The 13,317-nt window shown below is 43.2% G+C and overlaps 1 protein-coding gene across 3 annotated transcripts in view; it reads left to right on the top strand.

The window, feature by feature from the left end:
- The window catches only part of LGALS12 (galectin 12), a 214,492-nt gene extending 201,908 nt beyond the window's left edge, over positions 1–12,584 (top strand). For 2 of the 3 annotated variants that reach the window (XM_069644995.1, XM_069644994.1), the window contains one exon: positions 11,884–12,163. In XM_069644995.1, coding sequence (XP_069501096.1) covers positions 11,884–12,030 — 147 coding nt within the window. In that variant the 3' untranslated portion in view covers positions 12,031–12,163. Of the gene's footprint in view, positions 1–11,883 lie in introns of all 3 variants that reach the window. The other variant, XM_069644993.1, reaches the window with a different exon arrangement.
- The last annotated feature ends 733 nt before the right edge of the window (positions 12,585–13,317 follow it).

The raw sequence follows: 13,317 nt of genomic DNA, 5'->3' as shown, positions 1-13,317 counted from the left end.
CGTGGTGGGGAATAAAGCTTTCCAGGTGGTAAGGACAGCGGAACCTATAGTTTTACCATCCTTTACCATTCTGGGTATATACTACTAATACGGGAAACAATGGGCAGTGAAACGCAACATGCTACGCCCTCTTTGGAATCCAAATATATTACTTGTACTCCAACCTGTTAGCAGTCAGTTGTGAGAACAGCAAATATTGAGGCTTCACTATACATTCTAATGGCAACTGATCTTTTGTTATGCAATATTTGTTAAAGATGCTCTCATTACAAGGGTCAAATAACACATTTTCAACAGAGGGTGATGAATGTGCTCCCTAACACTGCAATTCAAACAGAACGCTGATAGAAATTCTGTTTACGCAGAATTTTATTTTTGAGGGTCTGGGACCCCTGGACTGTTTTTCTGGCTTCCGTTTTTGGTTTTGCAGCAAAATATCACCAACACCATTGCAACAGTGAAGAGGGATGGAGTAAAAGGGGGCCAGAAAGTCGTCTTTGTGTTTGGAATGGCAACTGGAAAGGCTGTGGTATGATCCATCACCAAACTAAATGTTATTTTTTGCTTCCTTACTCAAATGTAGCATAATAATGGCTTGTTCAACTTACCTCTCCCAATCGGGAGTACTGTAACATATCACGTGTGTCATTTTCAAAGCTGGGGCCAGTAGTGATATGACGTTTTGGAGTCAGAGGGAGTTGGGCTATATTTGGGCTACTTTCCTGGCCCCATTGGGTTACAGGTAGGTTTCCCTTTCTGGGTTCTGTTTGTAACAGGAGCTTTATTTTTTGTAACAGAGCAGTATCTTTGACAACATACAGTGGCCCGCCTAAGAAATCTGAGAGAACCTGAGTTAGGCGCATTTCAGAGCGCATCTCGGTTCTGAATTTGGAAGTCACGTAGAAATGCCCTTAACTGTTTGTGCAATTGCATAAAACATGAGAAAAAGGGTATCAGATGTGCTGATTTATGACTATGAAGAAATGTAACTTTAATTAAAAAAAAGACAACTGCACCAGCCTGAAAATGAGCTCTGTTGAGAGCAAAACTACATTATAGTACAACTATGACTAGACTGCAATTAGGCATGCAATTAACAGATGTACTTCCATTCACCCCCTTGTGCTTCCCTCCGCCCCCCTTGTGCTTCCCTCCGCCCCCCTTGTGCTTCCCTCCGCCCCCCTTGTGCTTCCCTCCGCCCCCTTGTGCTTCCCTCCTCCCCCCTTGTGCTTCCCTCCTCCCCCCTTGTGCTTCCCTCCTCCCCCCCTTGTGCTTCCCTCCTCCCCCCTTGTGCTTCCCTCCTCCCCCCTTGTGCTTCCCTCCTCCCCCCCTTGTGCTTCCCTCCTCCCCCCCTTGTGCTTCCCTCCTCCCCCCTTGTGCTTCCCACCTCCCCCCTTGTGCTGCTTCCCTCCTCCTCCTCCCCCTTGTGCTTCCCTCCTCCTCCCCCCTTGTGCTTCCCTCCTCCTCCCCCCTTGTGCTTCCCTCCTCCTCCCCCTTGTGCTTCCCTCCTCCTCCCCCCTTGTGCTTCCCTCCTTCCCCCCTTGTGCTTCCCTCCTTCCCCCCTTGTGCTTCCCTCCTTCCCCCCCTTGTGCTTCCCTCCTTCCCCCCCTTGTGCTTCCCTCCTCCGCCCCCTTGTGCTTCCCTCCTTCTCCGCCCCCTTGTGCTTCCCTCCTTCTCCGCCCCCTTGTGCTTCCCTCCTTCTCCGCCCCCTTGTGCTTCCCTCCTTCTCCGCCCCTTGTGCTCCCCTCCTTCTCCCCTGTGTGCTTCCATACTCCTCCCCCTTTTGCTTCCCTTTGCGTCCCTCCTGTCTGCCACTTTTGCTTTCCTCCTGCCCCCGTTGTGCTGCCCCTCCTGTCCCCCATGTGCGCTGGCCCTTCTGCCTCCCCCCTTTACACCACATTTGTGCTTCCACTCCTTCAATCAAACGTTGTGCAATGCTCCTGTGTACTGTTGCTTGCCTAGCTTGCATCGATTGGGGTTTGTATTCTCCCTGTCATTTCTTCTTCCCTTTGATGTCATTCCTCATTCCTTCCCTCCGTGGTAATGCAAAATGCAATAAACTACAAACGCCAAATATATCGCCGTAACCTATGCTTTGTTTTTATTTTTTATTTTTTTTGTGGCTGCAAGGACGTCTACTGAAGTCCACCCTGCCACTATGCAACAATGTTTTGGTGTATTTGCCTTATTAGACTATATGGCTGCCTCTGTGGTAGGGGTGCTTTTCAAACATTCCATTCTGGTGGCAGGTTGACACATTAGCCTGAAAGTGTGTGGAGTAAGCTGATGGCAGATGTGATTTAGCATTGCCTACACCGTGGTTGTAGCTGTTTTTTAACACATAAGTAGCCCATTGCACTTACATTGTAACCATTGAGGGACTAATGCATTTTCAAGCCCTGCTCCTGGCCATTTTGATTTGGGCCCATCCCTTTGTCTGAGAATCACAAGTCCTGGTCAAAATGCTGTTGTCGCGGACCAGAGCTCATCCAAAACTCACATGCCCTGGGGACCTCTTAGCAATGGGGATGCTGTGCATGCCATAGATCTGTGCCACAACTGCTGGAAAAACTGCTGCTGAGGCCCCTGGAGTAGTTGTACTGGCAGGAGATTGACTCCTCTGTCCTTGCACCCAGCTCCTTCCCTGCTGGTGGAATCCCATGCTGGGCTTTCCCTTGCCTTCCACTATCATCCTAGCTGACTGGACTGGCTCTTCTTTTTGGGACCCTTTCCTTGCCTGTATGGCTGCCTCCCAAGCAAATCCTCCAGACCCCAGTGCCTTTTGTTGGGCCGTCTACCTGGCCTGAAGTTGAGTGGATTGCTACTGCTCTGCCTCAACTCTGTTTTGCAGAGAGTCCACAGCCCATGAATCCAATATTTGAATGAACAAAAATGAATTGCTGCTTTACTAGTGATCCAGTTAACTTCCCACATACAGCATTTAAATGGAACCATAACAAAAAGCTCTATTATTAGGACCATGGAATAACAGAAAAGGGAAGACTGCACTTGAGGCACAGGAATTACATGTGCACAAATCTCCGACACAACCTAACGTATGATTATGTCTCAACAGGTAGGTAGAATGCAAACAAAGAAGACACACTATATCAATATATTTCACGTCTGTCATATGCAACGTCATGCTAGAAACCTTCCTGCCTCTTCATGAAGATGACTTTCTTAAACTCCTCCTCTCAGCTAAATGCTCAGGGTCTCCACTGGACATAAGCCCTCCCAAATTGGCTAAAGACATTTATCCTCTTTTCCAGAAAGGTAACCTGAACATATTCAATTCCTCCTTGATCTCAGGAATTTTTCCATCTGTATGAAATAATCTGCTAAAAAAAACACCTTGGATGCCAATGAGCCAGGAAACATTCACCCCCTAACACAGATCCCATTTCTGGCCAATCTACTAGAGAAAGTGGCAGTGTCCCAAATACAGGCTTTTACTGAAAACACAGGCCTCAATACGGCTTTAGGCCGATGAGGAGCACATAATAGATTTCTGCCATTTTTAGACCATCTTGGAGAGAAACAGACCGGGATCCATCGGGTACATTGCTATTGTTGGACCTGTTTGCAGCATTTGACATAGTAGATAATGTAATTCTGCTCTCTCGCTTACATGACTGAAGGACAAAGTTGTAGACGGGTTCCGCTCCATCTTAACTGATCGATGTCAAGTTGAAACGGGCCCTTTCCGCTCCCACTCTGTACCAGTAACCTGTGGGGTGCCCAAGGGATCAGCACTATCCCCTATTCTGTTCAATAAATCTATATGACATTAAAAGCTCACTGAAAAAATCAAAGAGATGCCCAGACACTCCTATGGAGGACTACTCCAAAATGATGTTCCTGAAATACTCAATGATTTCTAATATTTATTAAACAAATTGTTCAAATGAAATTCTCATGAACAAAAATTCACAATGTCTAACATTGATGCATTCAAATAAATAGTGTCTTCAAATTATTATTCAGCTTGAGCAATGCAACAAAATTACATTTTCTTATGTTCTATTGTAATATCAAGGACAATAGTGAAAGTAAAGGTAATGGTACATTAAACCCACAATTCTACAAGAGCGACAGAGTACATGACACGAGTAATCAATTGGTCATCCTGTTGGATGGATCTTGTATTGCTTCTCTTGTAGTACTACGTGTTTAGAATGTATGAATTCTTTCTTCAGGTAAATGCATACTGTCTTCCTCCTATAACAAATTCAACATGGTCAAAATAGCTGATGTGTATGTTCTAATTGTGATAAATCAACGCATGATTATCACTAACCTTTATGTTCTTGTTACTGCTACCTGTTGGGTGCTAAAAGTATGATGATCTAGAAATAAACCAAAAACGGCTTCAATACCTAAACAGCCATCAATATGCAAGCTCAATTAATTAGCCTGTTGTATTAAAGGACTGCCAGAGATGTAATAATCTGAAAATAAGATTAAAAACTCCTTCAATACCTAAACACCCATCAATACATGTACAAAATAAATGTGCACTCAGCAAAATATTAACTCCCATATTAAATGTCCAAAGGTGTTCGACTAAGGACTTGACAATCTTCAATTGAAATCCCAAACTTTCAGCTTGTAATAAATAACTAGACCTAGATGCTATGTGTGTGTTCCAGTAAAAACTAGAAAATTACAACTATGTGAATCCTATCTATGTTCTCACCTGCGATATAGTTCTTGCGAGGCACAGCACAGGAAAGGCTGGAAAACAGTCCTGTGCTTGCATTTATTTACTTGTAGTAAGTCCCCTGACGCGTCAAGCATTAACACGCACAGTGATGTCATCATAAAGTTCTTTTCCAGTCGCATGACACATTAGATACTTGACGCTCACGTGTGGAGACTCTGGCAAGCACGAAAAAAAAGTGCCTACCTCTTTCCACTAATTAGTTGCAGTAGATGCTACATCCAACATGTTAAAATGAAAACTTATACTAGATCAAAGTAAGAAATGTCTCCAATGGCAAAACATGAGCGACAAATGTGCGGGTATTACAAAATGATTCCCTACAACGTTTTCCAGTGTGAAATTTCAATACCGTACATTTGTAAATTTGCGGCAAAAACATTATTGATCCATGTTGAGATCTTCATTACTTTATTCAACAATGCTGTTATGGTAATCACCAAAATTAGAATAAGAAGAGGTCATATTCTTTTACACACCGAATCAATAGTATCATTGTGATAAGATTCTACAGGTCTTCACAGTGTAACATCATTTACAGATAAATACATTAAGTTGTGCTCACGTTATGTAATAGCTCCCCTTAATCGAATTCAGGGCATCAAGACATGCCACGTAAAACATAGTTATACAATGTAAAGATTGAAGTACTGATGTTTCCCACATTTCAATTAAAAAGTCCAAGGGTCACAATATCATTTCTTGTTGCTACGTAACAATGCACCTCAAATCTTTCACCCAAACATGTGCTTTAGAGGAAACATGTAAGATCCCAGTCTATACTCATACCTCTGGGGCCAATGATTCCTAAAGCTCAATACAGACAATCTCTTTCTGGAGAAGTATAATGTTTAAATCACCCTCTTCCCCCAGGGTTACTACCTGTTCTAATATGATGATCTGCATTTGAGCAACTGAATGATGTGGCAATTCAAAATGCTGCATAATTGGAGACCTCTCTGATTTGGTCCTGACATTAGATTTGTGTTCCATCCATCATGTTTCTGCCTGTCTTGTGGTCATACCAACATAACAGATACATCATGGGCATCTTCTGACGTAGATTACGTTGGGGGAATCACATGTTGTCGAATGTCTTAATGGGATCTGTTTTCCACTTTAAGGGTCATTAACATAGCTAGCTTTACTGACATTATGACAATGTTGGCAATTATTGCATGGCCATGTGCTATTATATGGGATTTTATTTTGGTGTTTTGATCTATCTTAATCTGCCTTAATCAAGATGCCCCACAAGAATTTACTTTAGCGATATGCAAGGACAGGTGGGGGCATGAAACAACTCAGCAGGAATTGGATCGAATTATAACATGTTCCAACTGCGTTTCAAGATGGTTTTAAGTATCAAGCTCTGTTGTGAATATGTCGTAAATTAAACCAAATTCGACAATGATCATTTTAGTGTGGGTTTTAAAGCTACCTTGTGTGATCTGTGCCTCTTTTTCCACACTCGTCTTCACTACTTCTTGGGAATATCCCATGTTAAAAATGTATCTTTTAATTCAAAACTTCTGCCAGTGGGCCTCTGATCTTATGAAATAATGATCTTGTATCTTAGAAACTGGCTAAATGTATACCCTCTAAAATCCTTTTCGGGTGAAAACTTGTAGCTAACAGAAAAAGGTATTTTCTGTGGGTTTAGTGATAATTTAACACACCATTTTTCATGTAAATCTACAAATCTAAAAATTATATCCTGGTTGTTCTGTATTGTCATGAATTTGATTCTCATGCCAAATTATTCATACATTCAAAAAAGGTTTGCTAATTCTTATGGTGAACCATTACATTTCCCAAACACCTCATTTATGTATCTATAGAAAGATTTAGGATGTCTTGTCCAGCTCTCCCAATTCAAAACATGTTCCTTTTCTAAGTAGCCCATGTTTGTGCTGGCTTACCTCAGAGCTATGGCTGCCCCATGGATGTTCCTGACATTTGAACAAAAGATCCATCTTTCGAACTGAAAGAAATTGTTCCTCAAACTATTTTCAATAAACTCAATACAAACATTCTGCCAGCCTTATATTGTCGGTTTGTCAATAAGAACCATTCCATGGCCTCCAAACCTACTTTGTGGATGATGTTCGTGTACAGGCTGGAGACATCCATTGTGGACAGGATGTCTGTGTCTTCATTAAAGGCAATTTTTTACATTTTTGTTGCAAGAAGTCAGTACTGTCTTTGATATATGTTCTTGGACACTGAATTAAGGATTGGACCACTTTATCTACATATTGAGCTAGTGGCTCTAGTAAGCTACTGTTCGCTGTGATAATTGGATATGTAGTGGGATGCTGTATGTGTATAACTAGCTTGTATATTGACGGGTGTTTAGGTATTGAAGGATTTTTATTTTCAGATATTACATTTCTGGCAGTCATTAGTGACAGATTAGATTTTGGGATTTTAACTGACGAATGGCAATTCCTTAGTGGAATCGTTTTGAACAACCACTAAGTGAGCTTTAATACAGCTGGGTGCTAATTAATTAAGCACACGTAGTGACGGTTATTTAGCTATTGAAGAAGTTTTCGTTTTATTTCCGGGTCATCATACTTTTAGCACATAAATGTAGCCCTAACAAGAACATAAAGGTCAGTGATGATAATCATGCTTTGGAGGGAAGATTTATCCCATTAGAACATACAAATAGGCTATATTGACTATTTTATATTTATCATCGCAGGAAGACAGTAGGCAATTTCCTGAAGAAGGAATGAATACATTCTGAAGCACATGGTGGTTACAAGCAAAGCAATACAAGTTCCATCTAACAGGATAGCCAGTTGATTACTTCTGTGTTATGAACTCAATCTTGTTAAATTTTTGGTTCAATATACCATTACCTTTACTTTACTATTTTTGTTGAGATGATAATAGGCAACAAGAAAATGTCATTTTGATGTATTGTTCAAACTGAATAATAATTTGTAGACGCTATTTGTTTGAATGCATTGTTGTATATTGTTAGACATGCAGTGAATTTTTGTTCATGAGAATGTAATTTTAACAATTTGATCAATAAATGAAGGAAATCATTGGGTATTTCAGGAACATACTTTTGGAATAGCCCTCCATAGAAGTGCATGGGCATCGCTTAGATTTTTTTCAATGAGCTGTCCATTTCATGTTCTCTAGTCCAGGTAGCCAGGTACTTGCCCAGAGCAGCTGAAGTTTTTCTCAAAACACTCATGTAATTTCTGAAAATTGAACTCTAATGTTTGCTTCAGTAATGCATTCCCACCTTCTGTTTTTGAATATTTAGATATGCCCATTAATGAGAATTACCCACCACCAAGGTCTCCTATTTGCCAATATCCATTAGGATTTGGGTCTCGTCTGCATAATTGAAAAAGGGTCAAATTGTCAACAACAGTAAGCTAAAGGACTGTCTAGTGACAATCCAGTATTGACGGACAGGAACTATTTAAAATCAACACAGATAAAACAGAGGTTATGTTTATTAATCATACCTCCAGTCCTCGAACATTTGCATTCTGGCAAGAAAACTTTGGAATCTGTCCCAATCCCAAAGAAGTGGTAAACAACGTAGGAGTTGTTCTTGACAGTTCCCTTATGCTAAAAAAACAAATAAATGATGCGGCCCAATCATGTTTCTTTCAATCAATTGAGCACAATTACTGGCCCAATGTACAAGAAGGAAAGGAAAGGCAGATGCTCTTTCTCTGTGCTAGCAGCAGGAATATTGAACGCCCTGCCACCGGCCCTTCGTAGTGAAACAAAATGGCTAAAATTTTACAAACATCTGAATGCTCACCTCTTTGGTCAAAACTGAATTCATGTAGATCTTCATGACTACATTGCATCCATGGCCAGCGCCAAGATGCCTGCGGGTGAAAGTTGCGCTTTATCAACATCCACCTAACATAACTAGTGAGCATAGAAAAAAATCAATACAAGTTTCACCAAACTGTTTCAGGTTTGTTAGTTTGAAGCCCAATACCTCCTCCATATTGTCACTTAAGTGTGCCAGTAAGAGCATGTCACATTCCACGATGGAATACACGTTCTCTGCCTGCACCACCCAAATATCCACCCCTTGGATCTTTGCAGGACTGCATGCTGGTCACCCCATCCTGAAGCTGTAATTTCCTCTAAAGAGGAAGTGGGGCATGGTCCCTCAGTTTCAACCTATGTGTGGGTTTGTTTCAGTTTCAAAGTGGTTGGGAGGCTGCTGGTAGGATTGGCTGAGCGTATACCTTGTCGTTAAGGAGGATTTTGGATGGCTAGGCATGTACAAGTTAGAGGTGTGGAGAGAGCTGAGCTACCAGAGATTGTGAAGAAAGAAATGTGGAGTGAAGCCAGTTAAACGTAAAGTGCAGCTACCTGACCCACACTATATTGGGAAATGCTGAGAAGCAAAGTGGAGAGGGAGAGAGGCAGGAAAATGTAAACCCAGTGAACCAGGAAACGAATCAACCATCTGCTCCACAGATGGCACCAAGAGGTTGAGAGCGAAGTAAATAGGACAACCCTGCTGCACAAAGTGGTAGTGTGTAGAGTTGCTGAATCGGTTAAATGACCACAGATCAAGGTATTGTATCCTGGCAGGAGGTGAGAATTAATAGAAAGAAAACCATGAATTTTGAAGTCTCAAAGGAGAATCTGTTTCAAGTTTAAAACCTGTATTGGATAGATGCTGTTGAGTCTACTGTTTCAGGATCGATTGAAGCCAGAGAATGAGGAGTGACACAGACCCGGGAATCTGGAGAAAACCACTTGCTGGAGATGTTTGCCCCAATACGGCGGATACCCAGGGCCTTTCCTGTGTCTAGCCTTTTCACTCCTACAGATCTCCTCTACCCACAGAAAGAGATACAATGTTTCCAACAAGTCCTTGGGTACATGCACACAGAATGTGAACATGGGCTGAAGACATAGAAAGTAGAGACCAGTTGAACGAATGCTTGAGGCTCATGGAGTAGACCACAAACTGTTGCTTATCCCAGCCAAGAAGCGACCGTGTGGCTCAGGCCACAGATATCCAGCATCACCAAAACAGGAAAGATACGGCAAGAGAAGAAGGGACCATTGTCGCATGCAGGATCTGCTCGCTATCTCTGGGCTGCTTGGCCCGCAGAGCTGTGTGTCAATTTGTCACTATTGAGAGTTCCTTAGCTGCGCTGGGGGTGGGGCTAGAGGAATTAAATCAATCAAAGAGCCCAATCCGGTAGTCCCAGCAAATGCACCTGCATAAACAATTCATGAGTCCAACTGCCTCCAGCTGAGAGTATAAAAAGGGGCCTGAACTCCTTGGTTAGTTTGAGAGATGGAGGCAGAGCGAAGGGTGGATCAAGTGCAGAAGTGAGGAAGGGAACGGGAGGATCTGACGAAGGAAGGGAAGGAGAAGGCATCAATCGGGAAGAAGGTCAAGAGAAGGGTATCTTTAGGGGGAAGGCTATAGATGGAGAATCAGCATAAGGAAATAGTAGGGTTACAGAAAGAGAATCATCAAGGTGAGCGAGGTAAGTACTATCAGTGGTAGGGAGGTATTTCAGAAGGGAAAGACCAGAAGGAACATTGAGGGAAGACCGTTGAGCGGTAGAGAAGTGTTGTCAGTAGGAGGTGGGGAAGAGAATGTGGTGGACAGAAAGCGCCATATATTTGCCAAGCCACTTATGCCAAGATACAGGATGAGCTAGAAGTTGGGAAACGGTTCTATTAGAGCTTGATTAGGAAAGGTCAGAGTGCTGGGGCTGAAACATTTGAAAGTCTTGCTGACCTGGGTCTGAGAACTGCTAGGGCCCTAACCTTAAACTCCCATAAGGAACGGGCGAGACTGAGGCTAGCTTGGAGCCATAATCTGCCTATGGTGGGATTCACAAGCCCACAAAGAAAACTAATGAACATTTTCCATCAGAAAAGGAATGTTTTGCCACACAGACTGTCTAGCTGGTTGCTGCACTCTGGATCTGGTAGAACTGCCAGGTCTGCCAATGTCCAAGTACCATGCCAAGACATCCAGAGCCAGCAACTGCTAACCCAAGTGCTCCCTATGCTACCAGATGACAGTAGACGACCTAGACGTCGAGCCCTGGTGGAAAAGACAACAAGGAAAGGTAACCCTGATATAGGCTCCCGCAAGGTCAAATGTAGGAAAGTGCGACCAAAGACAGTGCCCTTGGTAAGGGGTCAGAATGGCTTTGGCCTGAAAAGTGACTCTCCACATATGGGGGACAAAGGGACTGTCAATGGCAGAGGATGCATTCCAGCCGAGGAAGGCTATCTTTTGTCGAAAAACTAAAGAAATTTAGAGGTCCCAGGATTTGGAGCCATGACCTGAAAAGGGCCTTCTTGTGAAGACCGCTCTTTGGACCTCTGGCTCTAAGGATATGTTTGTTAACCCAGGGTGTCAAAGCAGATCCTAAGAATGGAGAAGGGCTCGATTCCTTTCACAAGGAGAACGTCCTCAAGACCTACAACTAACGTTGAATATCTTAAGTACTTGTTGAACTGCAGCCCCACGGTGGCGGCCCTACCAGAGACTGGCCCAGAGCATTTTTTTCCACACTATCAGTTCTACTGCCCTCACTGTGTTTACAGAGAAACATGCAACCTTATTTGTTTACATTGGATCTTACTCTGTTTTGTAGACAAATGTGTTTTGTTACTGAGCATTGCCTCTCGGGCGTTTGTTGATCCCCCTTCACAGTCACACCTGTTAAAACGGGCACCGTTGGAAATTGGCTGGGGAAACCATTGACAAGAGTAGTGCAGGCTGGTGATTGTAGTACAATGAACCACAAAGACTGCGAACGCGCATTATTGCATGCTGCTAATTATAATCCCATGGCCTAGAGAGGCATTGAAAATATAAAAAAATATTGCATTCTGGCGAGTGTGGTGAGTGAACTGACGGTACATTGAGATCAAGAACATGATTGCATGCTGGCGAGTGCAGTTTGCAGAACTACCAAACTACAGCAACAGTGAGAGCAAGAGAAATGAAAGCTTTGATGTTGGCCTTTGTAGTGGAAGCAAATTATAGAGACCCACGTAAGAAAACCTCTAACAACCGCAAGCACCAATTGCTGAGACACATTGTCTCGTTACTCGTGCTTTTCTATGATCAAATAAGCAGTAACTAATGTCTTTCTTTCTCTCCTCTCACCTAGATTCTGCTCCTCTGTGAAGCCAAAGCCTTCAAGGTCGCCATTAATGGCTTCCCCCTGGGCGAGTACTGCCCGTCTAACCTGGACTTGAAGCTGGTCTCCGTGTTGCAGATTTCTGGCGATATCGAACTGTACAGTGTCCATTTCTGATATCTGTAGAGTGTGATCACCTCGTTGGAAGAAGGAGCATAATTGGTACTACGTCAGGAAAACCTGCTTCGATTGATTGGTTTGCTTTTCTTGATTTTGAACTTGAACGGAAATGCTGTGTTCCGTTTCCTGCTGGCTGGGACCGGAACTGGGCAAGATCTAGAAGGAAGAGCCATCCATACCCGCCAACTTATGTTGAGTGACAGACTTGTCCACATTAGCCTTGACCTCTGGAAATGGTGATAATTTTTTCCGTTGCAATGCAGTGGCTTTCTCTTGTGTCACAACCGTGGCATAGTCTACTGCGAGAAAGTGTGTTCTGTATGGATTGCATGAACAGCTGTGTGATATGCGGACGTTTGGTGAACTACATGATGTAAATGACAGCAAAGGAACTATTTCTGTTTAGCCTATGCTTGTGAAGCCGCAATGGTCTTTGACTCTGCCGACAATACCTGTTGACCAGATGTTGGCACCACATGGCCAGATTTGCCTCCCCATGGTGTGTTGTTTTTGCACTTCTGGTGGTATAATGAGTAAACACTGATATCTGCCGCATTTGTTTTAATTATATATAGTAAAACTACAAGTCCTAAAAGACAAGCTAGCTATGCTCACATGGTGGAGGTTAGTATTTTTGTTTATACATTTGGCTGGTTGGTCTGCCACTTCTGGTAGAAGTAGCGAACAGAGGGCAAAAAGCATATACGCGAGGTAGCCCCTGGTCAGGTTGGTTTCTCAAAGTTTTAGCGATTATATTGGTTCCTGTGGGCCAGGTAGTGAAGGGGAAATATATCGGTTCCAGTGGGCCAGGTAGTGAAGGGGCAATGCATTGGTGCCCGTGGGCCGGCTAGTGAAGGGGCAATGCATTGGTTCCCATGGGCCGGCTAGTGAAGGGGAAATGCATTGGTTCCCGTGGGCCGGGTAGTGAAGGGGCAATGCATTGGTTCCAGTGGGCCGGGTAGTGAAAGGGAAATGCATTTGTTGCAGTGGGCCGCGTAGTGAAGTGTAAATGTATTGGTTCCAGTGGGAAGGGGAAATGTGTTGGTTTCCAGTGGCCAGGTAGTGAAGGGGAAATGCATTGGTTCCAGTGGGCCGAGTAGTGAAGGGGAAATGCGTTGGTGTAAGAAAGGATGCATATGGTGACAGACTTAGTGTGTATTTTCACCATGGGCCAATATTTACATAAATACAATGTGTATATACAGGCTTATAGCATCGTAGCAGGGTGGTTGGGGGTTATTGGGCCTACATGAGCCAAAAGGTCTCTACTAGATCAATCTTAAA

The sequence above is a fragment of the Ambystoma mexicanum genome, chromosome 2p (assembly GCF_040938575.1).
Source record: "Ambystoma mexicanum isolate Mex_15411 chromosome 2p, UKY_AmexF1_1, whole genome shotgun sequence".
Classification (NCBI taxonomy): domain Eukaryota; kingdom Metazoa; phylum Chordata; class Amphibia; order Caudata; family Ambystomatidae; genus Ambystoma; species Ambystoma mexicanum.
This window is presented reverse-complemented; position numbering and strand designations above follow the sequence as displayed.